Source organism: Vidua macroura, chromosome 18 (assembly GCF_024509145.1).
Source record: "Vidua macroura isolate BioBank_ID:100142 chromosome 18, ASM2450914v1, whole genome shotgun sequence".
In the NCBI taxonomy this organism is placed as follows: Eukaryota; Metazoa; Chordata; class Aves; order Passeriformes; family Viduidae; genus Vidua; species Vidua macroura.
The window spans coordinates 6,035,421-6,062,987 of record NC_071588.1 but is presented as its reverse complement, the minus strand read 5'-3'; the positions used below and the strand labels follow the sequence as shown (position 1 = coordinate 6,062,987).

Sequence of the window (27,567 nt, the reverse complement as noted above, 5' to 3'; positions counted from 1 at the left end):
TTGTTAGCATTAAAGAGAAAGAGTTCAATAATCTTTTAAAATATTTATCTTTGTCCTTTCATTGATCGTGTACCAAATAAGGAGCTGTTCCAACTTGTTCTCCTGCTGTGGCTATAAAACATGAACACAGATCATTCTGAAGCTTTCAAGGTACAGAGCATGTAGGAGGTTTTTTTTTTTTTTTTTTTGCCAGAACTGCAGATGTTTCTTCATGCCCAGGAATTTCATCAAGTTTGTGAAGGAGAGAAACCTTCAGTCATCTCCATCCCAGTAGTTCATTGGAAAAACATATCTTGTATTAAACACTTTAAAGATTCATGAAGCAGCTTTAATTTTGTTTGCATTTCTTCCTGAAGGGTAAAGCTGTCAGAAATCTCTAAATGCATTGCTTAATCCATTTCCAAACTCAGTATATTAAGGTCTGTGAGCAAAACTCATTTTTGGAGTTTAGCAAGTTTGTAGACAGGAAAAAAAAGGGCAGGGGAAATAGAGCAGGGAAGATTTTCCTCTTTTTTTTTTTTTTTTTGGCAATGCACTGAACTACCTGCATGGCTGCAATGACAGTCCTTCACGAAAAATAGTGCAACCCAAATGGACTGTAAGAGCAGCCTGATAAATAGAGGACTTCACATGTTTCTCTTGGATCAGATACAAATAGAGTAAATACATCTATCAGGGAATGAAGGTTCAGACAGAAGAAAATTTCCTTCCCTTTAATGCCTCCAAGCTTACAAGGTTGCCATGAGCAGGTTCATGTGCAGCTGAGTACCTTTTGTTTTCTCATGTCCCAGTTTCTGATCTATGCCCTTTTTATGTTAGACATGATTTTTTTCCCCAAGTTTCTGATCTGCCAGCCAAAGAGCTTTTCCCATTTTCTTGTGCCTGCAAGACAGTTCTCACAGTTGGGCTCAGGAAGCTGGCTGGGAAATGTTCATTTAAGGAGCCAGTTCAATGTAAGGGAATGAATGAGTGAAAATCGTCTCTAGAATAGAGAAAATTATTTGAAAGGAAATACGTCTGGGTTGCCAGCCAAGCTCTGCAGTAGCAAATACAGAATGAGAACACTCAAAGACCTTTCCTAAGACAACAGCAGGATGCCCCAGGTTTGCTGCTTGGCATGTTGTATGAAAGGTGCCTGCAAGGCTGTTTCACACATCAGGTCTAATCCGTCCTCAGCAGGCCCATGGAATTGATTAGCCATGGCATTGTCAGCCTTTGCTGGAATCCCAGACATCCAGCAGTGTGTCCCTGCCCAGATACCTGTGTGCCCTGGAGACCTGGGCTCCTCTGCTGGTTGTACTCTGTGGGACCTGCTGACAGCTCTGAATGCTGATTTGAAATCACAGGAATATTAGATGTAAGCTGTGCCTGCCCAGCTCAGACCATCTTTAGTTACCACAGAAGTCAAATGTACACTCAATTCTTCCCAAACTCAGGAGTGCTGGATGTTAACGAGGCCAGGTTTCAGCTGTCAATTGCTGAAATTGTTCTTCTTCACACAGTTCACAGTGTGGTCAGACCTGGTGCAGAGAAGTGGAGACTGTGGTGGGATCCAACTCCCTTCCCTGGCAGAGCATTGGGGGCTTGAAACACTCAGGCACTGCGCAGCATCAGGGCTAAAAAAGGGATGATTTCCAAATTTCTTACTACAGTTCTGTTGGCAGTAAGGCTGAAGGATTATAAATGTGTGCCTTGCTAGTGCATTTTGTACAGTTTGAGCTCTTCCCATTCTGGTAATTTTCTTCTCAAAAGAAATAATCAAAGTGGCTAGTCTTGTGCTAAGCTGCCCCATCATTAGCTCATAGCTTTCTTGCCTGATGATTTCCTCTGTGTCCAGGCTGCTGCTCCAGCCATTTTCTGCAAGGATGCCCTTTGGCTCCTTGGAAGTCAACAGGCTTTTTACAGCCTTTCCTTTTCTCTCATAATGAACTGTCCCCTGCTGCTGCCTTGCTCCAGGGCCAGTCCAGGGCTGCTGCACGGAGGACTCTGTCACTCTTTGTGTCCCTTGCTTACAGGCACCACTGGCTGACCCACTGCAGTGCACTTGTCAGCCTCTGGCTGAGGTGACAGCCATGGGTGTGCTTTGGCAGTGCCAGGCTTGCTAATGTCACTGTTTGGCTAGGAGTGTCAAACTCTGGTTAGAGTTTCTTGGAATGAAGGAAGTATTAACTGTAAATTGCTGTGGCTGGTGTCTAATTAGAGAACACTTTGGGAAGAACTCGGGCGACAATCCAGCAAAGCACTTAAGCACCCACTGATTTTTAAGGAAAGACAACTTAACTGGGATTGCTCATGCTCTCAAACATCATCAGAAGTGTTTGGTAGTGGACCAGTAATTTCTCCTGACTACCTCAGCACATCAATCTCATTTTGTGAAGTGACCTAAGGAGTTGAGAGTTCAAGGTTGACTTGAAATCTGCAGGAAATAAACCCTTAAATCACTGCTGTGCTTTGGAAAGTGCTCAGCTGAACAGCTGCTTTTGCTGTTCTTCATCCTCACTGCAATAAATAAATATATGACAGCTTTTAAACTACTGCTAAATTCTGAGGTTTGCTTTTTCCCATCTAGGTGTTCTTGTTGCAGTGGCACTACCAAAGATATTCCAATATATATTGTTGGAGTGCTGTTTCCAAATGCAGTCAAAATGCATTTTTTCAATTATGTCCTAAGAGAAAAAGAAGGGAAGAACTAACAGACAAAAGGTTGCAGTGAGAAGTGACAGGCATGACTTCATCCAGGTGGAATAAGAAATTCAAACCAGCTTTTTATCTGAAGCAGTCCCTGATGCCCTACAGTGTAAGTAATCACTGAGAACTAAGGCATGAAAAGTCTTGTGAACCAGCAAGGCCACGGAGCCACACTTGGGACAATAATGCATTGATTTAATGTGATGAAGAACAAATAAATCAAAAATTAGGAGGTTATGGTTTAGGTGTGTTAGTTTTAAAGCTAGAATTAGATATTTTTTTTCTCAGAATGAAAGTGGGAGGATGGCAGAAAAGCACAGGAATTAGTCTCACTTGTAGTTACCCTATCAGTCTGACCAGGAACACGTGGCTGTGTGTCCAGGTGTTTCAGATCACTTGCCAGTAAAACAAATACTTTTTACTCAGCAATGTTCAGCAAAATTCCTAATTCTCTGAGATCCTGTAGTATTTCAGTGGTTCCCTGTCTGTTCCTAGGTAACTTTGGTCCTTCCACACATGCCTCTCTATTTTGGGCATTAGTGATGGTCCCACCTTTCCTTTAATTCTTGTCCCTTCTGTAGTAAGTGCTGCTTTGAGTGACCTCTCCTTCTTTCTGTAATTCCTCCTCCTGTGCCACAACCTCATGTTTTGTCTCCAGATAATGCCTCATGAAGGCTGACCTAGAACAGAGACTGGACAGAGCTAAAGAATAAAGTAGGGGTTAATCAAAAGGCTTCCATGGATCCACCTTGGGCAACACAAGAGCCCAGCCAGGGCTACACCCAAGATGAACCAAAATGGTCACAAAATGCACGAGCGCTCACAGGATCTCTCACTTTGATAAGTTCTGGTCCATTTGCATATTGGAGTTCATTGTCCAATTCCAGCTTTAGCCCATGCAGTCCCTTCCTTCTTTTTTTTCTCTCTTCAGCCCACGTTGTTGATGCTCTTGGGCCTGAGATTTGGATCATTTGTCCTTGGTCCCCAGCTAGAGAAGGAATTGTTTTGTCTCCCTGCTCTGTGAAGAGAGCTCACCATCCCCTAATATGAAGCTCAGACCCACACACTAAAGCAGCACAGAATCTGAAAAACAGAAAAGCTAAAACCTGAGGCATCACAGATGGGTTTCACACTTTCCTTCCCTGCCTCCTTTCCTGCCAGCTCTGAGTGCTGCTGTAGGATCCCACAAGGAGGGATAGCCTGAGGTGGGCTCCCTCCTCTGCCTCACCTGCACCAGCAGTGCACCCACTCCCTGGGGACTGGTCTGATTTCCTGAGGTGCAATTTGGGATGTGTTGATACAAGTGAGACTCCAGAGAAAACTGCTGTCAGGTAAAAGATGTCCCCCATGACAGGAAATCTTGCAAGATCCATGTTTTTAGCTGATGGCTCTTTCCTGTTACTGCAATATTCCTGATGCACTTCTTTTATACATCGGTGTGCTCAAGAGGAAAATTGCATTCAAAAAAGCAATTCAAAAACGAGGGCTGTGTCAGAACATTCACACCTCCTGAAAACCTCTCTCCTCATTCCAGGCATATTTTCAGGCTGTGTAAGAATGCTGCTTAGCCAGGAGTTTTACACAGTGGTCCTCTGTGTGGCACAGGCCACCAGCAGGCTGCCAGTAAGTAGCTATGGTAGCACTGGAATCAATGATGAGTGCTCAGGTCTCTGAGCAAATAGTGCTGGGATCAGGAATTATGAATAATTACACTTTACTAGAATTCATAACTGACTTGCAGAGGTTACTCAGCAGTCAAGCATTTGTCACCTGCCCTATCCCCGTGACTGCTGATAGTGGGAAAAAAAGTGATTGTTATGCCAAAGTAATGAGCATAGAGGTCAGAAAGTTTGATAAGAGCAGAAGTCATTTTCTGTTATATCATTAGCAGTATTTTAGAGAGCAAGTTCAGCAATTGCTATGGTAATTCTGAGTGTCTTTTTGACTGTGAGAACAGGTAGGTAGTTTTGAAAGTTAGCCTTTTTGCTAATGGGATAGAATCCCACTGAAATAAGGCAGTGTGGTGTTACAGAAGGGCATGGGCCGAGGACTTGGGAAGCAGGAACTCTGCTCTGTGCTGTGCAACTTCTCCAGGCCTCAGTTTTTCTTCTCAAAATGGTCTGTGGTAAAATATATGTATCAGTGAGCAGCACAAAAGGAAATTGTGAATGAGGATGTAGCAGCCTAGCAAGGCAACATCTCAGAGGGAGCAGACCTGTTTGCAGATAATTCAGCAAGTGCAGGCCTGTACAACAACCACCATGTGTTTGTTCTTGATGCACAAACTGTGCAGTCAGGAGTGGTGGCAAGTGCTCTCTCTATGGGCAAATGAGCTTGAGCCAGTGCTGGTTTTAAAGCTCTGATGCAGCTGTGAGTTAGCAGCAGAGCTGCTGCTGGCTCCCCATGGAGCACAGCCAGGGTGTGGCATTGTAGGCCTTCTCCAGGTTGTTTTTGAGCAGAGGCATTGATAGTCCTTTGGTATTCAAGAGATGCTTTTAACTTCACAGGGAATGAGAGGTGCTACAAATCTGTGTGTGTGCACACACCCTGTGTTTTATGCTGGGCTGATGGAGACGGTGCTGCTCCTAACCAGGCTGATTCTTTTTTGCTTCTACCACATCTTTCCTTGGGATTAGAATGATGCCTCATGAAGGCTGACCTAGAACAGAGACTGGACAGAGCTAAAGAATAAAGCAGGGATTTATTAAAAGGCCTCCATGGATCCACCTTGGACAGCACAAGAGCCCAGCCAGGCCTATACCCCAGATGAACCCAAAATGGTCACAAAATGGACAACTGGTCACGGGGTCTCTCACTTTGATAATTTCTGGTCCATTTGCATATTGGAGTTCATTGTCCAATTCCAGCTTTAGCCCATGCAGTCCCATCCTGCTTGTTTTTCTCTCTTCAGCCCACATTGTTGATGCTCTTGGGCCTGAGATTTGGATCATTTGTCCTTGGTCCCCAGCTAGAGAAGGAATTGTTTTGTCTCCCTGCTCTGTGAAGAGAGCTCACCATCCCCTAATATGAAGCTCAGACCCACACACTAAAGCAGTACAGAATCTGGAAAATATAAAAGCTAAAACCTGAGGCAACAAGAAAGGACAAAGCCTGCAAATCCCTACACAGATGGAGAGCAAGGAAAGGAGGATGCTCCTCAGTCTGTTTTGCCTGCAAGTGCCTGCTTGGGTTTTAATTGTGTCTTTCCTCTCTCCAGGTGCAAGCAGATGACCTACCCAGAGGACCTGCCCCAGATCTCTGTGGTGTTTATATTTGTGAACGAGGCTCTCTCTGTCATCCTGCGCTCGGTGCACAGCGTGGTGAACCACACCCCATCCCACCTGCTCAAGGAGATCATCCTGGTGGATGACAACAGTGACAATGGTGAGCTTTTGCCACTTTGCCTCTAAGCACGGTGCCCTGCGTGATTTCTAGGTGTGAAATGTAAATGTGTTTGTTGATGAGAGGGTTCATTGAGCCATTTGCACAAAGCTGTGAGAAAATATTGACTATTTGTATAACAAATAAACATTATGTGTGAAAAGCCTGTTGGTTTCATTGAAATCATAACATGGGTGGCATTTATGTAGGCAACCTTAATAGGACACTTTTCTCCAAATCCAGAGGAATATCATCATCAATAGAATAAAAGTTAAATTCTACTGCCAAGGAAAAGCAAGGCTACAGATTCTCCTTAAAGATAGTTTCCACTCTTTTATATGGCAGCACATTGTTTCTTCATTATTTAATCCAAAATCCAAATATTGGTGAGCATATAGGATGCTATTATCAGCATGTTTCACAATGTAGTCATTCTCAGGATCCAAGGGACTAGTGTTGTCATGTTTAAGTTTGCACATTACACTTGCAGAACTGATTCATCTTCTGAAATCATATTTATTTCCAATAAGCCTAAAATTTAGCATTTCCTCCTCAGATCAACAGCTCTAAGTTCTTTCAGTTTTACATTGCTCTTACTCTTCGAGATCCCCGAAGAGAAGGGAGAGCTGAGAGAAGAGATAACTCAAATGAAAATAAATTCCAAAACCTATAGATTTAAGAAAATGTTTATGCAATTCAGATTTCAATTATGGCAGTGTAACCTGTGGAGTAATTATGTGAGACTGCAAAGTGTCTGAGTCAAGGCAATCCTGAGGAGAATTGAACTCATCATTTCTCAGTGAACTCTTATATGGCTTTTCTCTGCCACTCTTCTAAATAACTGGAGATTTATCAACTCTTTGATTCTAATGATAATGATTCTACTGTCTAATATAGATCAGAAAAATGAGGCTCCTAATGTCCTGGAAGCTTCTACTAGTTTTTCTGATAAATATATTTAGGCAAAAGCCACTTTATGAATAAGTTTCAGTGTAAATGAATTACCAAACTACATTGATTTAAAAAAAAAATAGAGAGACCATTTTGGTAATTTGCCTGTTTATAAGCCTCTTGAAATGAAGCTGAAAAAGGGTGAATGAGTTCTCCTCCATCTGTGATTGAATGCCTGAAAATGAACAAAAGAGAAGTCTATTTAAGATCTTCAATATCCATTTAGTTAAAAAGGAAAGAAGCCTGGTATTGAAGAATCTTAATTATATTTAAGGGAAAATCCTGAAAATTAAGGGAAATTAATTGTGATCTGAATTACATCTTGACCCAAATCCGTTGAGGTTATTTTTCTAATTCCTACTGAACAGCATAAATCAGAAAAAATAAATCACCAGATTGACATGTTACACTTGTTTATTGTCAGAATTGCTCTTCCAGAGGCTGGTTGTAACCTAATGCAAACCATCAGAGAATCAGAATTGTAATTTTTTAAAAATACATAGACAAACTCCCTCTTCAACACTATACTCAAATCCATCAGGCCATATTAAATTTGGGCAAGTCTGTGGCGTGTGGGGAATTTCTCTGGGCTGAAACCCCTGGAGCTGCTCCATGCCTCAGCTGCAGTACTGGCTTTGTATCTGTGAGACTCACCAAGGGTTTGGGAATATTTAAGGATTCCTCTCCCTCTTTGCTGCAGAATAAACCACAGCACTGCAGGGCTTTTCTCATTCTAAATGTCTGTGTGGGTTTTATCTGTGCCTGCAGTCGAGCTGAAGTTTAACCTGGACCAGTATGTGCATAAGAGGTACCCGGGCCTGGTGAAGATTGTGCGCAACAACAAACGGGAGGGGCTGATCCGAGCCAGGATCCAGGGCTGGAAAGCAGCAACCTCTCCTGTGGTCGGCTTCTTCGATGCCCACGTGGAGTTCAACATTGGCTGGTGAGTGCTGGCTGTGCCCTGTGCTGGTGGCACTGGGACAGGGCTGAGGGAGGGCTGTGCTCAGCTGCTGGGATCACATCAGCCAGCACTCCTGAGCTGTGCTCCTGACTATTGCAGCATTGCTGGCAGGCTCCTGCAGGGGCTGCAAGACCCGTAAAAGAGCTGCTGTGCCTGGTCTAGCACGGCTCTGTGGAGAGAGAAGTAATGGGAACCGCAATGGGTGTGAAATCCCAAAGCAGTCAGATGGGGAGACACCATTAAGGAGGCTCTGGGCTGGAGGATTTCAAGTGCTTCTTTTACCTCCTTGTCATTTTCTATAATTTCTTCTTAGAAACTTGAATACCAATCTGATTTCCTCATAAATTTCCTTGCATTTACATTTGAGGGAAACATTAAATTATTGCCTGCATTCTTTTATAATAGGGCTTGAAATTAGCATGCCTTTCCTCATCCCCTTTTGGTTTAATGGGCCAGAACTGCATTTGGAATAAACCTTTGCAGCACCACTTGGTGGCCAACATTTAGCATTACTGGAATTTGGGACTGTGGGAGCTGATCTGTACCATCAGCTGCAAAAGGACTTCTGGGACCTTTGGCATGTAAAACATGCATTTTCCAAAGATAGGCTGGTATTTGATAATGATGATGCAGAGTTATGGTGGAAATGATTATGCTCTGCAATTCTGGGAGATATCCTCAAATTAAAACTAAAAATAGCTGTACTTACAACTAGAGAGAAACTTAATTGCAAAGGAGTAGAGTGTTTATTTTTATATGTTCATGAATATCTTTATAAAATGGAAGATGCAATAAAATAAGTCTTGTAGTGCACCTGCTTTATGTTCATCCCATTTTTTTTCCTTAGGACTATGTTAGACTGTAACAGCAGCTGTAGTAATTTTCTAGAAGCTTAAGAGCTGGTTTGATATATTTATTTGCTTTTAAAGGAAGTAGTTCTTTCAATTTTTTTCAAATATTAATTTAGGGTAATATCAGCTATGGGGCAGGATCAGGGACTGGGAAGAGCATGCTCTGGGTGCTGTCCCCAGTGCCTGTCCTGCCCAAGCTGGGGAGGATTTTCTGGGGCTTGAGGAGAATTTTGTTATCATTTTATAAGGACATTGAGATCTGACTGATGTACTGTACCCAGGGAAGATCAGCAATGGTGTCAGTTAGCAGGAAAGGGCTTTGTGGTTGCTTTGGGGTTTGTTAGGGTTTGGGTTTTTTTACTGTACTGCTTTGCATTAATGTCAGAAAGGGTTGAGATCAGCATAGCAAGAACCTGGAATGCTCAGTAAATGAGTGTGTATGCCCAAGATAAAAGGTTTGTGTTTTCTGCCCCCTGCCTGGTGCACCCTCCTTCCAGCAGAGCTCTCAGGTCTCAGGTGCTCAGCTGAGCCAGGCTCTGCCCCTGCTGTGGGGCACTCGGTGATCAACGGGGACAGAAACGTGCTCCAGGAGCCTCCTGTGCCCCCTCATTTCAGAGCTGCACCTGTGGGCTCAGAGTGCTCCCTGCTGTGCTTCTCCTCTTGTTCCACTCAACCTTTGTGGCTGCTCAGAGCCATCTCAAACCCTGCTCCACCCAGCTCCTCCTAGTTTTAGTTCTGCTCACCTGTGCACATGTGGTTGCCTGTCATCTCCATTTTCATCTCAACTCCTTTGACTGGGAGGAACTGAAGTCCTTCCATCTGGACTACTCTATTTTTTTCCCACCAGGTTAGCACTGCCCCCACTCCACAGCCCTATAAACTCAGGAATCAGCTGGGAGTCTCTTGTTAAAGCTCTGCTGTTCTATTCTCCCACTAAGTTGCACCTTGCATGAATATTTCCCCCCATTTTCAATGCTTATTTATGTATTCAGAGGCCACATGGATTGCTCCCACTAAAAGCTGTCTATGGATTATTTGTGAGGCAATTAAAAAGAAGCCAATTCCTTTACCACAGAAAAGAGCATTTAGCTTTCTGTTTGGTTTGTGTTCCATCTATAAGTCAAGTTCCTGCAGTGCAATTTAGTTTCCCAATCTATGGCTGCTTTACCTGCCTAATCAGTTGGCAGATTAATTCATAAAGAATCAAAGAAGGACTTCATAACTTTCTCATGAAATATGCAGGACTGACAACAAAAATAACTTCTTTAAACAATAGTGGCCCATTTACAGGTGGCTTTTTGCCTGATATCATACTATAGCATTTTATGGGCTCTCACAGCATTGCTCTCCAGGGACACTTCTTCTAAACTAAATTACAATCTGGTAGGATATAAAAAAAATACTCTGCAACCTGGCAGGTCAAATTAGCTATTGAATTATTTATTTTGCTGTGCTTAATTGCTGCTTTTTGGCTTCTCAGGTGTAGAAATATGTTATCTCAGAGCAGTGATTTTCGACTGACCTGTTCCCCTTAAGGCTTTTGATAGTGTGAGCCAATACAGCTGCTGTGAGAGTGGGAGTGGAGAGGACTGCCTGAAAGGGAGGCCATTGCTATTAATTCTCAAATGGAATTTTAAATCACAGTTACAGGCTAATGTATGTGTACATTTCATATCTAAAATTCTACTTCTCCTGTTGGAATAGAAGCTGGTCTGATTTTAATGGTTACTTGATGTCAGTGGGAGTCAGCAACCCAGCAGAACCAAGAGGGAGGAAAAACTGCTGTGCTTTCCTCTCTGAGGGTGTAGTTCATCTTGTTTAGTTCAGTTTTCCTTCAGTCCTCTGAAGATTAGAGCATTCCTGCTCTGACTTTTGGGTTAGGTCCACCCAGCATGCCTGAAGGCAGCCCTTGAGAGCAGACTAGCACATCCTGGATGCTGATTGTGTTGCAGAACATGCAGAGCATTGTATAAACTCCTGTCTTTGAGAGATGGGAAAGAATAAAGTGACAAGGAGAAGAGACCTTCCCTACATTATGTCTGGGAGCAGGAAAGAGATTACAGAGATAGGGTGTTAATTCTCTGGGTGAGAAAAAGGACACATTGAGTGAAGGAGAGCAGAAATCAGTACCTGAAAGGCAGAAACCACAATATATTAGCAGCCATAAAGAGGGTGCTAGGAGCCATAAAAGAAGACATAATGATAGAGTATTATAGTTGCAGTCTATCTTAGGAATTGCTTTTGCTCCTATCACAGAGGTATTATCAGGGCACTGAATGGAGTTATGCAGTCCTGCAGTAATTAAAATTTTGCCAGACAAAGGGTGAGTTTCAATAAGGAAGCAGTGAAGTAAGAGGATTTAATCAAAAGATTTCAACATACCAGCCAGACAGAGCCTGACATGAGAAAGAGAACATGAAATATAAGTTGAGAATGTAACAGATTGTGTCACACACATCCCGTCTTTATGGATTATCCCTGAAGTTGACAGTGTTTTAAAAATATACAAAACTGGTGTTTTAATAAACTAAGAAGAGCTAGAGATCAAGATCCCCAGGCCTGTGGATGTTACTTTGCAGATGCCACTTTATACTGTAAGGTGTAATGCAGTTTGTTGTGGTGGCCATGAGCAATGGATTCTCAAAAAGGTGTGTAAAGGAGAAAGGAAGTTGATTTCCTCCTAATCTTCTACTGACTTTGGTTATCCCGAGTACTCTGTAACAGAGACGTGGTTGTGCTGTCCTGGGACAAAGCCACAGGGTGTGTGTCCCCCTAAGAGCTCCCCAGTAACATTTTGATGCCATGTACTGGAAGCCAATCTCTACCTTCAGGTAAACTCCCTGTCCTCCCTTTTCGAGCTCAGGTGGCTCTTTGGGGACATGACGAGGTCCAGGTGGCTCTTTCCTTCTAAATGAGAGAAGTGGTGAAGGTGAAATTACCTTTGCAGTCCTTCTCCTGGGCAGTCTCCCCCTCTGGAGTGTTCAAGCACATCACTCCTGCTCAGGACATGGCTTACAGCAGCATCCCTGGGCTGAGGCTGACCTGAGAAACCCAAATGAAAAGGGAAGGACTTAAGGGAATTCTTCCTCATCCAAAGCCTTAGGATCACTCTGGTAACTTAATGGAATACATGTTGTAGATAGCAAAAGCAATATAATCTGAGTGGAGCGTGCAACAGAAGCCATGTGGGCCTTTGGGACCCATGGGATGATGCCAGCCTACACACAGAGGATGTACCAGAAAAGCAGCTTCAACTATTCATCTACCTCAACAACCTAGAATGTTCACTGAAGCACCCTCGTTGCTTTTCATTGGTGCAGAAAAGAGCCATTGAGGTTTTTGAGCCAAAGAGCTGATCCTTAACTCTCCAGCAGGCGTTGGTGCTGCGTTCCCTCTGTTCCAGCTGGGGACTGTGGGTCTGAAACTTCCCTGGGCACATGGGAATGCTGATAGAGATGTCAGGCAGGACAGATGGGGAAGTTCTCTTAGAGACCAAGGAAGGGAGAATGAAATTTATTTCTCTTTTACTTCTCTGAACACTTATTTACAGGAAAGGCATTCCACATTAAATATTCTGCAGACGGCCTCAGTGAAGAATTATGTATGTCAGTAGATCTGCTTGTCTGCATCTGATAAATGTATATTGCCAGTGAAATGTGAGGTAGCGTGTAAAATCATGCAAAATAAGCTTTCAGTTTATACAGCTTTCTTTTTCCTTGCATTTCTCTGTTAAGTTTATACTTCATGGTACCTGACAGTGGTAGAGCCAGAGTAAAATACAGTGTTAAACCCACTGAGCCATAAAATCTAGCAGATGAGACCATGTTGTCTTTCATTTATGTCTTATAAGGACTCTTCCCTAACTGCTTGCAAGAAGAGGAAATTCTGATTTGTGAAAGGAGGACAAAGAAGGTTGGTTTTTTTTTTAATGCTAGTTCTTCATTTTTTATTGGAGTAAAAAGTAGCATAGTGATGGTGGAGAAGAAAAATAAAAAAGAGGCATGTTTATCTCAAAAGAGCCCAGAGATCAGGGTATTTGGGTACCCACCTAGGACAGGGCAGAATTGGAGAGACATTTCCCAGTGCGATTCCTGCAGTCATTTAGGAAAGGACTTACTTTTGAACAAATTTAGAAAAAGTGACATTTGGGCTGCAGGGAGGAATTTATTGACAAATGCCTCATACAGCCATTCTAAGTAAGAACTGGAAGGTAAGGTCTGCTCCTCAGATGCTGCATGTTAGCAAAGCATCCCTGAAGTGGTGAAGGCCATTGAAGTGGCAGAGTTGGGCAGCAGAGGATCTGGCCTGCGGCATGCATGTGGATTCCCTTGGATTGTGTGCATTTATTCTGATGTTGTGCCTTTTTAAAAGTCTGCTTGAAGTCAGCAGGTGTTTTTACATATTTAAAAAGGTGAATTATATAATCATGTGCGCTGAGGAGCTCATTACTAACTTCTTTTTATCTGTTTTTTATCTGGAAGAAGCTGTTCTTTTTAGCATTGTGACAAATCAGGCTTTCCCTTTGGCATGAATTCTCCAGCAATCTGATAAGGATGGAAGACAACACAGAGTTTTTGTTTGCTGTGGTTTCCCATGGGGTTTGAGCTGCTCTGAATCAAGCCAGTGTTAAATACAGAATGCATATATGTTCAGAGATAGACTTACAATAGGATTAGAGAGGCTGTGTGATCACAGTATGGCCCCTGCCTTTGCTCTCAATCTTCTTACAGGCTTATTCTGTACTCTGGCTTAAATTCTGCCTTCCAACTCTTTTCCTACGTCCAGTGTTTATCTTGGGAGCATTTATTTTTTGAATCCCACAGAACCAACATTGCTGGAACTCCCAATAAAGTCATCATGGGTGCTCAACACCTTGGAAAATCCGCTGTTAATGAAGAGATCTTTCCACTGGTAGGCAAAAGCATTGAATGCATGTTCTGTTTAGTGATGTGCTCAACAGACTTGGACAAATCAAACTGAATAAAATTGAAGTGAAAATACCCTTTAGCTTAGTGGAGTCTACAAGAGAACTAAATTTATTGTCCTTTCTCTTCTGGTTTTATCTATTCACCAACAATCTATTCAGAGAGAGAGGAGGACACTGACAAATACATTATTTTAGAGAGGATGGAAGGGAGAGGATCTTCATATGTCACTCAAATTCCAGTCCAAATTGTCTGCTTGATTTTTATTAAGTGGAAAAAAAACCTACTTGGATGCTGTGAAGCACTATGTTTAAAGCAGAATCTTTTGATTATATTTAGTTTACTGAAATCCATCATGTCTATGAATATGCCTGGGAGAACTTTCCCTCTTGCTCCAGTAAATAACTTGTTAACAATGTGTGCTGCTCTTTGCCCATAAAGTACCTTGAATCAGATGCAAACTAGGAACCTAATATTTTTGCACCTATGAAAAATGGAGATGGATCCCAAAATCCACATCTGGCTTATGCACCTAATCAGGCAGGGCTGAATCCTGCCTCGCTGCCAGCAGTGGCCATGTGGAAAGGCAATCCTCCAAGCACGGACTGCAGCTCATCAGCTCAGTGTTTTGGACATCCTTGGATTTCAGCAACCTTTTCCCTCTTATCCTTTCAGTCCTGGGAGCTGCCAGAAGCACCTGACTCCTGCAGATGGATAGCAGAAAAAACAAGGCAAAGTGGAAAAAAACCACATGGAAAGAATGCTGGTGTCTATAAAGAGGAGTGGAAAATCTACACAATAAAGTAGCAGTCTGGAATTAGGAAAAAAATTAGAAATTACTTGGAACAATTTAATCATAATTCTTTATAAAATCTGAAGCAATTACATAAAGCCAGAGTGACCAGGAAGGTTGACAAAGGATTTGATGAATGTGCAGCTCAGCTCAGCCTTACAGAGCAACTCTGAGGCTGGGCTTTTCAAGCCATGAATAGCAATGAAACTCTCTCTATTCCATGGATTACTCAAGATAAGCAATGCAAACAGAGTGCATTTCCCAGTGCTGTTCAAACTCACAGTCCTTTATTGGCCATTACCTGGGGATCTTGGCAGGCAGACAAACAGCCCACCAGCAGTGTTGGCAGTGAGGGCACTGGCAGGATCTGGGATTTGAGTGTTCCTGCAGATCTCACAGAGATGAGCTTGGGCTGAGCCTCTGAACACCCCATTGCTCTCTGTGCTGTCTTTTATAGGGCAGGACAGGTTATGAAATCTCTCAGGTATGCAATGTTTAATTAAAAGGCTCTCCATTCTGCGTTTTTGCTAAGAGAACAGCTCTGTCCTGGATTTTCTCTTTCCATCTGTGACTCAGAGCCTACTTTCTTACTTGTGGGTGTGAAAATATTTTGGAAATTAGGTAGCTGTGCAGTCTGTCCAGATACTGAATATTTCCTAACACATGTGATTTCCACACATCTGGGTACCAAGAGAGCTAGGAAATCACCTCCATGGGTGAGATGGGAGGTTTAGAAGACGAAGTTCCAGCAGTTGCTTTCATATCAATTGACTCCATAACCCTGGCACGGCACTTGACTTCATTTGTAACCTGAGGGTAGAGAAATCAACTCTTGTTGAAACATTAATATCTTAAATATTTACATTTCTTGAGTGCAGGGGACTTAAACAGAACATCCACCACAAGGACAGATGCCTCACATTTCATGAAAGTTCAGAATCTGTGATTTCACATTAATAGGTTGATAGAGAGTAATGGGATTCCATCATGCATTTTGACCCCAATTGTTGTATTACACTCCAAAGATCCCCCCTTGTACCATTAAGATGCAAAACACCATGTCAGGTGGTAATAAATGTGAGCCACATGAATGGGAAAACACTGAAATTCCTCAGGTGTAGAGTGACAGGAGTAGTTTGGTAATAGTTTGTGTGAGAGCAGCTCTAGGGAATGGACTGTTCTTCACGTAAAGAAGAAAATGAGGACCCAGGTTAGCATTTCCAAGACTCAAGTATTGGATTAACACAATCACAAATATGATTAAGGGCTAAAACCCAGTGTGACTGTTGAATATTTTCTTCACATTATTTCTCTAACCATTATTTGGGATATATTTCAGCAGTCCAATTTTAAGATGTCTTGCGAAGTAGCAGGCTAAATTCCCTTTATATTCAAAATAGGCTCCTCTGGAACATTATTAATCTCACCCAGTTTCAGTGTCTACATTATTATGAGAAGCATCTGACTATAAAAGTGCCAGCCTCTGCCTCTCTCTGCTGAGAATGAAAGTTTGAGGCAATTTCTGTGCATGCAGGAGGTCCATTGCAGGTATCTGACATTAAGGGAGAAGAAATCCTTATCTTCTTTCAGCTTTTCCATTACACAACCTCAATCTACCCTACAAAGTAAAATACTTGAAAAATGAGCACCCCAGAAGGAACTGTAGAAGGGACACGGAACCTCCAGGATAGTTTTGGGTATGATGGTTAAACAGTCTTGCTTTGTATCAACATAAACATGCCATTAATTGAGGACTTGAGGATTTGGTGACCAAAGAATTCCCACCAAGGGAGATGAAAGTATTTTGGAAAACTCCCAGTCTTTCCTTGTTTGTCAAAGACCTGTTTCCAGAATCAGACAGTAGTGAATGACAGAGTTTGATTCTTGCAAAGGAAACCCATTTGCAGATTTTTGCTTCAGAAGGTGTGCAAGCAGCTTTCCTGCTCTGCAGGGCAGGTCTGGAAATCAGACCCAAACATAATACATTTGTTCAAGCCATGGGAGTCAAGCAAACAATTAGTGGCACCTGTACCTGTTGTCTGGTGTTTTGGAATCCTTTGTTTCAGAGTTTAGAGGGAGAAGGAGAGCTTTATGCCTGTGTCCAGGCATGGAGTCACCAGACTAGTGATGGCATGTCCATCCTTCTGTATTTTCTTCTGCTGCTGAGCAGAGATAACATGATGGAAAGAACAAAGCAGATTCAGCTTTTCTGCATTTTTCCCTGCTTTGTAAATTTGCAAGAGTTTTTCTGCTACCCACCCACTGGTTTTTAAAACACTTAGTATAATATATAATCTCATACTAATAATGGAAGTGGCTTTTTCAGATCTGGTAGGTCATACTGGCTCCATGGGGGTGCACAAGTGTGACCTAAAACCCATATGAATTGAGAGTCTGAACCATGTACAGTACCTTCTGCTGGCCTAAAAGAACATTTATGGTAACAAACAAAATATGAGGTAACAGACTTGAAACCTCCAAGGAGCAATTGTCTTCTGACCAACAGCAAAAGAAAAGAGAAAAGATCAGTGTTCAAATCCTCCTACCTCTGTGAATTGCAGCAAACCACCATTCCCTTAAAGATCCATGTGAGAGCTCTGCAAAATTTTCAAAGCACATTTCAAGAGGAAACACACAGGAGTAAGCCAGTGGCTCTTTCTAATACTGCTTTGAGGAATGATTTCCACCCTTATGTAAGTCTGCTACCTCTTTGGATCAGTTTCTCTGTAAATTCATAGCAAACTCAGACTATCTTGGTCAGAAATGAGTGTTTGTACTGAAGCTTTTTACTTTCCTTTTGGGATGTAGCTTCTGTGGAAAGCACATTGATGTTTTAAAGCCTTTTGAAATGGTTGAACATTTCCTGCAGTTCGCTGCTTTTGCACCATCTGGCACCTGAAATCTTCTCATCACCAAAGAGGTTTTAGAAGGCATAATGCAGCCACATTTGTCATTCAAACTAGATGTGATGGGGTCAGTCTTGGGAAACAGGATTAAAATCTTTGAGTAACCTTCAGATTCTTGCAGTGTGTGTTTAGCTCTTCAGGCTATGCCAGCCAGTATTTAATTGCTGCCAGGAATCCTGGTGGTGTAGCCAGTAGGAGACCATTTAGCTGCTATTGGTGATGGTGTCTCTCAACATTTGTCCATTGTGAAGTGAATTAACAGTCTCCAGGCCTCAGAATAAGTACTTGGTCAAATTTTGTGTTGTTAGGCTCTGGCACAGCCTCACAGAGGGGGTAATTCCCGTGCAGGTGCTGCGTGCAGTGCCCCACACCGGCTGCGGTCTCAACCCCATCCCTCTCTGCCCTGCTCTGGCTTTTCCATCTCACTGCGCTGATGCTTGCAGGATTAGAGAACCTCATTTCACCAGCCTGCAAAGCAGGACCTGGGCTTACAGGATGGCTGTAAAATATTGTGCTGTTCTCATTGCTCTCAGGGCGGAACCTGCGCTTACCCGGATCAAGGAGGATCGCAAGCGGATCATCCTGCCCGCCATCGACAACATCAAGTACAACACCTTTGAAGTGCAGCAATACGCCAACGCAGCCCACGGCTACAACTGGGGGCTCTGGTGCATGTACATAATCCCACCACAGGACTGGCTTGATAAAGGGGATGAGTCAGCTCCCATCAGGTAAATCTCCCCTGTGCTGTCACTTTGGGCCGAGTGATGTTTCCATCTCGGCTGTCTGCCGAGGGGGAATTTAGGTGAGCGAAGCTACAGGCTTTGTGCAGGAATAACAAAATGAGTCTGGAGAAAACTGATGGCTCCACAAAAGCTGTGGACGTGTGTGCTGCCTTTCAGAGCTGCCCCACAATGTGCACGAGTACTCTGGCTCTGGGTGTGTGCTTCAAGCACGTGTTCTAGCCATTAGCAGGACAGCAGGATCCTTTTCATCTAACCTTTTATTTTCCAGTGGACTCTGGCCTATTGTGTGCATGAGAAACAAAGGAATTGTGTGTGTGATTATAAAGAGGCTGTTTTCACTCCTGTTCTGTATGCAGCAGTCTTGGTCATCAGTCCAAACCAGAGCTTCCCTGGAGCACCACTAGGAGCTATGTTTGAGAGCTGGTCTTTTTTTCTTTTCTTTGTGGGTTTTTTTTTTTCGGTTTTTTTCTTTTTTTTTTTTTTTTTTTTGGTTGGTTGGTTTTGGTTTTGGTTGTTTTGTTGGGTTTTTTTTGTGTTTTTTTTTTTTTTTTTGTTTGGTGGGGTTTTTTTGTTGTTTTTTTGGGTTTGGGTTTTTTTTTTTTTTTTTGAGAACTTTGTGCATGTTCAGAGTTTTCCTATTGCTTGAATTTTAAAATGAACCCACACCAGACCATGTAGTCAGGGTGTCAATTTACAAGAGAACATTGTACATTACAGAAATGGAATTTTCTGAGGAATGACCATTACAGGAATTGTGAAGGTATTTCTGTGAATTGTTACAGTGGGAAAACTGGAACTGGTGTGAAAAGGACTTTCTCTCCCCTCCATTTGAAAATTCACGTCTCCTAGCCTTTCATCTCCAGTGCAGATGCTTGTCTAACAGCTCCTCTGGGACATATTGTGCTGGGTTAAGGGTACTGCTGTTGCCAACTCTAGAAGTAAATGCTAAAAAATTTGAAGCCTAAGTATGCACTTTAGGATGCTCTTATTTTTCAGACTTCTTAAGAAGGACACAAATTACCAGCTTAAAGTCATCTTCATTTTCGTGTATATTGGCTTCATCTTAAAGTAAGCTAAAACTCTAGTGTATGGTTCCAGTGTGGGCTCTGGCAGAGGAGCTGATGTACTTCCCTTCCAGTGCAAAGCTTGAGTTGCCAGATCCTGAAAAGTTCATCCAAACACTTCCAACAACACACCCACCTGAAAAAAAAAAAAAAAAGCCAGTGATCTTTTGGAAGTGAAAAGACACTGACACACTTATCACATTTCTAAGTGATCAGAGGGATGGGACTGCCTCACAGGATCCTTCCCTCGTGAAGAGTAATATTTTAATCTGTATTTGACCAAGTGTTGCAAATTATGCTCAGGTTCATTCTCATGCCCCATGACTGCAAAACAGAGCTATACAGTAATATTAACCTTATTTACTGCAGGACAGCACAGTCCATCATCACTGACCTTTTGCTTGGCTTGAAACCTCAATAAGCAGGGAAGTAATTACTTAGGAAATCAGTTTTCCTGGATAACATGTCCTGCTCGCCTCACATTGTTTTAAAAGTGCAGATGTTTTATATCTGTTTCACTCAGCCCTGAGAAAGTTTATTGATAAAGGAAAATTAATCATCCAAAGCTTTCCCTCCTGAAAGGTTTTGTGCACTTCATGACTCACAATTTATATGTGAAATCATTGTAGTAATTTTCCCATGGATTGCTCCAGTCTTTTAGTATCTTCTGTTCTGGATACATAGATCACATAGCAGATAAGACTGAACTAAGAGGTTAAACCTCAGCAATAAAGGGCCTGATTTCCCATGAACTTCCCTCAGATTTCCATTCAGGCTCTTGCTGGTGCCACGCTGGCACTGAGTTGGGCTGACACAGAAGTGAACAAATCAAAAGTCAAGCACTGAGCAGTGTTAAAATCTGATGCACATGAGTAGCTGGCTCCCAAGAGCAGTGATTTTACTCTGAACCCGAATGAAGAAACCCTCCAATTCAACAGTGCATAAACTGCCCAGAGACAGATGAGACAAGCAGCACAAGGAGGAGAACACCCAACCCTTGCTGGCAAATATCAGGAGCACTGACACACTGCCACTGCCTAAGCATCTCTTGTGCAAATTAACAATCCCATGTCCTAAAATGCAGAGACATCCACATGGAACCATGAACACTTCCATGGGGATGTGACAGCCTGGTCAGAGAGCAAGAAAACAAGATTCGTTTTCTCACAGTGGACTTGTGAAACTTTTTAGGGAGTTGTAGAGAAACTATAATAACTTGTTAGTATAAACAGCCTGCAAGTGGTGTTTTCCTACTCTGTTTTTCTGTTCTTCTCAAAACCTGTTTGTGAGAAAGATGTTTTTGTTAATTAACCAATCAAGTAGAATGTGTCGAAGCTATCTATAAAAAAAGATAATTTTTCGTATTAAAACTACTCTTTTAACCTTCTAAGTGAATCTGTGTCATTTCTTACTCAACAGCAACACTTCCATGTCTCCCTGGGCACAAGTTCTTTGAAGGCAGGGATTTAGGAGAGCAGAGCATCCCCTTTATGGCCACACTGCACTGTGTGCTGAGGGGCCTCAGAAGCTGTAGCACCTGGATGGATTTGCTAAAGCATTTGGCTGTTGTGTTGTTCCTGCCTGTGGAAATCTAATGCGATTTTGTGGCTTTTAAGTGATATGCCAGCGTAATTATGGTAGTGGAAAGAGTGACTGTGTGAGTGTTATTGATGAAAACAATCAGGAAGTCTGTCCTCAGGACTCAGATTTGAACATGCTCATGGTGGGAACTTGGTAGCTGTGGAATATTTAAAGCGTGTTTTCAAGTGGAAGGCAAAGTCAGGCTAGTGAGCAAAATTTTAAAAAAATCTCAGATGTGACTTGGTTTGGTACAGGTTTTGGTTTTGTAACCAGCTTTCCAAATCACACATTGCAACCATGATTCCTGTTTCAGTCCACTTTGCAAGACAGAAACTGTGTGCTTTGAAGGTGTTTGAATCCATGTGTCTGTCCAATGCATCATAAGATTGCAGAGCTGCTCATCAGCATGAAAACTGCAAGTCCATTTAGTCCTTGCTACCACTGTCCCTCTTAAGGCTTTGTTTGACACTGTTTTCAGCAAGCAGTGGGTTTGGTTTGTGCCTCTCTGTGTGTTTTGTGAAAGAAAAGGCTGGTAACAAATAACCCTGTGACTGGTTTTGTGGTTGGTGTAGCTGAATCCTTTCTGCCAGATCTCCAAAGGGATTAGAGATTTTCAGCATTAAAGAACATGTGTACCCTGGTATCAGCAAGGATCAGAGCCCTGGCATTTCTCATGTTTGCACTGTATGAATAAATATCATCAATGTGCAGAATTGGCTGAGGCATTTGGAAAGCAGGGTCCAATTCCTGTTTTCTTCTGGGACTACACAACAGATGTGCTTCTTTCCTAAGAATTTTTCTGTTTGAAGCCTGATCCTCTAATTTCTTGTACACTGACAGTGGTGTGATTCTACTCAGCCTTGCTGGGGAAGAGCAGGAACTGTCCCTCACACCAGTGGTTCATTCTTGGGCAATCATGTCAAGTGTGCACCATAAAATGTCACATCATCTGTTGTGAGCTAAGTGACAAAGGGGACGTGGCCTTGAAGTGTTAACAAAGGTAAAGAAATAGCAAGAACAAGGTGTCAGATTTTGTAAAGATTTCTGATGCACTTTAAAGTTGGTTCTTTTCCCCTCCCCCAACGTTAATACTCTGAACTTCAGAACAATTGCTGTTCCCCGAGTTGGCTTCTGCAGGCAATCCATTTTACATGTTTGACATTTGAGATGGAAGATGTCTGTAACGTGAAGATTTAAATGAGGATTGTTATTTTGACACGCTGTGTCCATCACGTCATTTTCCATTCGTGTTCCTGCGAGCACGCTGCCCAAAAATGTCCTTATCATCTGGCAACACACTGTGTAACAAAGGATCTATTTCAGAGGGCTTCTAATGAATTTGACTATGCATTGAAACAAGCTGGGTTTTTTAATGCATGCTGCATTTTTTTATCCTGGGTTTTGGAACAGCAAGGAAGGTTTCTGGTATTCTGAACTCTGGCTCTGACTTGCCTTCCCTCACCTGCTGTGATTATGATGGACTGCTCTGCATTTGATTTCTTGATCAGCAGCCACTAACATTAGAGTCATTAGTCAGCCTCACCCAGCCAAGCGCTGCACAGCTTTCCATTTTATCTTCCTCCAGCAGCAGTGGTGCATTTCATTGTTGCATATGTTCTCACTTACTGCTGTAATATGCCATAGCTTGGTACCACTAGGGATGTGTATGTACATGCACTGCATCAGCCGCTCCAGAGAGTGCCTGTTCCTTGCTCATGGACATAAATTAGAGTTTGATGTGCCCCCAGTGAAGTGTTTTGTGCTGCTGCTTCTAGCTGAGACTGTGTGTGCCCATCTCACGTGCAAGTCAGGCCCCGTGCTGGTCTGCAGTAACAATTGAAGCCAATCTGGACCCTCACTGCTCTGGGAAGAAATCCACCTGTGTACCTGAGCTCAGGAGGTAAAATCTTTCATTTAGAAACCATGCTGCCATGTAATAATAAAACTGGTGAGTGTTTATTGACTGCTTATAGCCATCTTTTCAGTTTCTGGTTCACAGGAGCCTGTAACAAAGCAGTTTTGCTTTTATTTGTCCAGGTTCTGATGGGTGTCCTGCCTGTTCCAAAAAATTTACTTCCACAGGGCACCAGAGAGTTATTCTGCATCCGTATTTGCACTGCCTTTCTACATGAGCATTAGCTTGCCATCTTGTCTTTTTTCCCCTGTATCTCCTGACTGCAAATCTGTCCTTGAGCTCTGTTCTCGAGGCCTGGTGTGACTCTTTCTTGCAGAAGACATGAGCTGTAAGAAAAATAGAAATACTTCTGCAGGTACCATGCAGGTTTCCCTACTTACATGTCAGACCAGGGCTGAGGTGCTGCTTAAGAACCTGAATCAAAGAAACATCCTGCTGGGAGAGGTGGAACACTCAGAGATATGATGTGTGATGTGTCATCTGAAACTCCTTGTCTCTCTCATTATGCCTGTATATATACATTTATGCTTATATATTTATTTATGGTTCTATTTGTGTTTGAATGTATGTGTTTATTGTGTTTGTCAGTTTTCCTGGAAATTGCAGTTGGCTACTCAGGAAACTGTTTTAAATGTGACTTGATTGCATTGTACACATATGTATATATAAATATATATAAAAACAAATATATATAAATATATGCTGACCTTAAGGCAGGAGAGAAAGATGCATAAGGCAGAGGAAGACTGACTATGCCATGTGCAGTTTAGTCCCCATCCCTTTCTCCTTCACTGGTTCTTGGTGAAGCCCCCAGGCATCTCCCTTCAGTATGGGGAAGGAGAGGGATGCACCTGGCTGGAGAAATGGGTGTCAGCACCTGCTGGAATTTCACCATCAGAGCTGTGCTCCTGACACAAAACAGCCCTGACTCAGACCTGCAGCAAATGCCTTTCTTCCCTGGCCAGTGTGCCCTCTGTTCCCTGTGTCCCATCCCATGGCAGCCACTGCCCTCCCCACACAGGGCCTCTCTTCCTGCTGCTGCTGGAGGGAGGGAGAGTCCACCACCAGAAACCTCTCTGTGCTTCTTCCCTTTCCCAGGGCATTACCCAGAGAAATGTTTCTGCCATGTTTCCCTTGCAACAGCAGTGCTATCAGGCCATTCCCCCAAACTGACTATGCTGTATCTTTCTCCAGTGCAGAATCAATACAATTCTAGGCTGCATTTTAAGCTTTTAACTGCAAAACCCATTTTTTCTGTGTTTCCCACATTATCCTTTGAGTGCTGCTGTTGACTATAATTAATCCTTATAACATCCTCCATTGTGTCAAAGAATATTCCACAGATCAGTTAAGTTTCACAACACCTTTGAGGTGCTGGTAAAAAATAGCACACTTCTAAATTGCTGCTTTCTCCTTCTAGAAGTGTCTGTGTTTTACTAGAGAGTGCATGATTGAGGGAAAAGGTTGTTTTATATAAAGCAGGTTAATATCTTGTGCTCTGAAGCTGTGAAGTGCTGGGGGCACTCACCTTCTCATGTGCTGCCCCTTGGGCAGTGAGCAGTGGGTAAGAGGTGCTAACACAGCTGCTTTTGCTCATGTGGACATTTCTAGCTTTCAAGATAAGACTGCTGCTCTGCACTAAAAGTGGTGGATGTACTGCAGTACTTCAGGTACTGGAAAAAAAACCCAGTTCTAATGCCAAGTGAGGGCCTTGAGCTTAATTCAAGCACATTTTTTGAAAAGTGTTTGTGATATGTCAGTGTGACATTGTAGTCCAGTATAAAATTAGAAAAGCTGGATGTTGTTCCTTCTGTCATTGTTCTGCTGTTGTTGCTCACTCCTGAAAACACTTTTTTTTTTTTTCTGAAAATGCTGTGAAAGCTTGTGAAGTCTGTATTTGAATATATATAATGAGAAGAAATAAACCCTAGAAGGGAGAGAGGGAGTTGCAAAGACTCAGTGGCATTTGTTTGTGAGTGATGATTATGTAGTTGCATCTGAAATGTATTTCCCACCCCCATTCAATTAACAACTCAGGGGTTTAATGGACAGAGCCTACAGCTGCAGCAATCCATCCCCCAGAGAGAGAGAGATTCCAGCACCCGAGAGCAGTCTGCAAAGCCTGGCAGTACCATTCCTCTTTAGAAAGGGAGGAGATGCCCTCATGGGAACATCCTACTGCTGTAAGGAGCTGCCTCCAGAGGATTTCTGTGGGGGAGATGGGGCTGGAAAAAAGAACGAGTCTAAGCCCAAACTAGCATCTCAGTTTTGCAAAGCAGTGATGCCTTGATCCAGTGAAACATGTGTTTAGTTTTGAATGCATGAAAAGAAAAATTAAGAAAGTGGTGTGTGTTTCTCCCCCCCCCATCTCCTTCCCTCTTTTATCATGGGTAAAACTTAAAAAAGATACCTGAAATATTCCCTCCAAGGCTTATTTCATTGCAAAGGTACTGAATTTCCTTACCTTGGTAGTGTCTTTCTTTCATTTTAGTCCCAAGACCAAATTTATTCCTTGTTAGCCTAAGATATGCTTTTCGGTGGTACAAGATGTGAAATCAAGATGTATATGGGATATGTCTCATCCTGTGTACAGGAGAGCTCTCAGCTTTTTTAGGCAAATCTGTTTCCAGGCTTGGCTCTGGGAAATATAATCAGGAAGATGCATTTTATCAAATAACTTGAATTTATAAATGCAAAGATCCTGGTGTATAAATATATGCATCAGCAGAGGATGGAAGTGCCCAGCTAGGAGTATCCAGGTTAGAAGTGGTCTCAAATGGTCTTTCTGTTGAATTATTCTCTAGTTAGAAGTGGTCTCAAAGCTCTACAAAAACCTGTGTGGTATTTGTTTTGTTTGTGATTCAACAGGAAGTCTTCAGAAATAACAGCACCAAATAGAGAAGTACTGGGATTTCTTGCATACATGAAGTGCCATGTGATTGATGCTAATTGCTAAATTTAGAGTGTAAACTTGAAGACTAAGAACTGTTTAATCTGTGTAAATTTGTTATGAGGTGGGGTCTGTAAGAGCTAATCAATGGCTTAATTTTTTGCTTTGATCTCTCCGTGCAGGACACCAGCCATGATCGGATGCTCTTTTGTGGTGGACCGAGAGTATTTTGGTGAGATTGGTCTGCTTGACCCTGGCATGGAGGTGTATGGAGGAGAAAACATCGAATTAGGCATGAGAGTGAGTAACAAAGAGACTTTGTGCATGTGCAAAGAGTGCTGGGGAGCTTGTGGCCAGCAGAGCTGCTGTCTGACTGATGGGCTGTTATGCTGGAATAATTGATGCTGCAACACTCTCTGGAAGTGACAGTGCCAGCAAATGAATGTTCCTGGCCTCGTGGGCCTTGAGAGAACTGAATATGCTTTATTGGCTCACCCTGTCAGTGTCTGAACCCAGTGAGAAAGGTTTTCCCCTTTCCCAGTATCTTTCCTGGTGCAAACAGCCACTCTAAGTCTCCATGTGCTCATTGCCCTTAGCTGAGGTTGTACATTTGTGGTCTGGCAGATGCAATACTTACAGAAAATTAAGGCCAGGCTGGCAGAAGTCAGTTGTAATGTTCATCATACACACATTATCAATGCTAGGATGTTTCACAACTCTAAGGATCCTCCTTACAGAATAAAAATACAGGGTGCAGGTATTCAATCCTGTTGGACAGGTCAGTGTGAAGTGTGGACAGATGACTTTGGAATATCAATCCCTGTGGCCTGGACCTAAAGGAGGTTTGATACCTGTGATCTCTTGCCCTTGGTTTCAAGGTGGTGCTTGCCAGCAAGTCCTCCTGAAGCCCAAGGAACATGTCTTTGCTTAGCATTTGAAAATTAGGCCGCTTAATGTTGCATGAGCAGAGTTTCCTCATTATAAAGCTGACTGTTTAATTATTTTCCCTTTACTCTTTATCCCCTGCATCCCAGTAACATGTCCCTGGTGCATGTAATGTGCTCATTAAGGCATATATTCTGCTTATGGTGAAACACTGAACATCAAATTAGTCCATTCTTTATCTGGCTCTTCTCTTTTTCTAAAATGGCTACAAACTCCTTCACACCATTGGACTGAGGAGGAAGGTCACTGCAGCAAGAGTTTATTTTCACATATGGGTGTGTGTTTGTTATTCCAGCATTGCAAGAGGGATGGGGTTTGTAATGGGACTGTGTGAATACACTGCTTATACTTTAAGGTTCAGAATTCACATAGGGGACAGAATAACTGCTACCACAAATCATCCAATTTTCCTTAAGAGGGTCAGGCTATTACCAGGATTGTGTGAGCTTTCCTTTATCATTGTGCAGGGCTTTGAGCTGTTTGAAGCTTTTTCCACATGGCTGCTCCCAGAATAGATTGAACACTCTGGCAAAACTCTGGCGTGGTTGATGAATAAGCCTCCTAAGAAATCTGAAAGCTGTCACTCTTCCTTAGACCAGGAGAACTTGCTGAGTACGATTAGAGCTCTTGGTAAACAGAGGCAAAGGTTTTAATAGGATTATGAAATGGCACTTGCTTGAAGAGACAAGGGTTTGAGGTGAGTGAGGATGGGTTTCCAGGGATAGGGAACCTGTTAAAGCCTGCAGAAAGCTTGGATCTAGAAACCAGCTCTTTTTCTTTGGGTTTTATTTTGGTTGGGTTTTTTTTTCTGCCCTATAAGAAAAGCTAGCCCTACTGCTTGGAAAAGGTTTTATCAAAATACAGGAGTATGAGTTTGTTGTGAAATAAGCTGTGTGTCCATAGCACAGGTCTGTTACTCTGTTTTTCCAGCCTGGTAAGTAATATACAGTGTCTGCCTCCTAATTTGCAA

General features: G+C 42.6%; 1 protein-coding gene across 12 annotated transcripts in view; it reads left to right on the top strand.

Annotated features, from left to right (window-relative positions):
* GALNT9 (polypeptide N-acetylgalactosaminyltransferase 9) overlaps positions 1 to 27,567 on the top strand; it is a 132,346-nt gene that overhangs the window by 39,952 nt on the left and 64,827 nt on the right. For 7 of the 12 annotated variants that reach the window (XR_008439871.1, XR_008439872.1, XM_053993953.1 and 4 more), the window contains 4 exons: positions 5,906 to 6,072; positions 7,789 to 7,963; positions 17,990 to 18,187; positions 25,835 to 25,952. Coding sequence is in view for 9 of the 12 variants with exons in the window: in XM_053993953.1 (XP_053849928.1) it covers positions 5,906 to 6,072; positions 7,789 to 7,963; positions 17,990 to 18,187; positions 25,835 to 25,952 (658 nt within the window). In the remaining 3 variants the exon portion in view is untranslated. Of the gene's footprint in view, positions 1 to 2,569; positions 2,798 to 3,950; positions 4,020 to 5,905; positions 6,073 to 7,788; positions 7,964 to 17,989; positions 18,188 to 25,834; positions 25,953 to 27,120; positions 27,295 to 27,567 lie in introns of those variants that run through there. The other 5 variants (XM_053993960.1, XM_053993958.1, XM_053993957.1 and 2 more) reach the window with 3 other exon arrangements.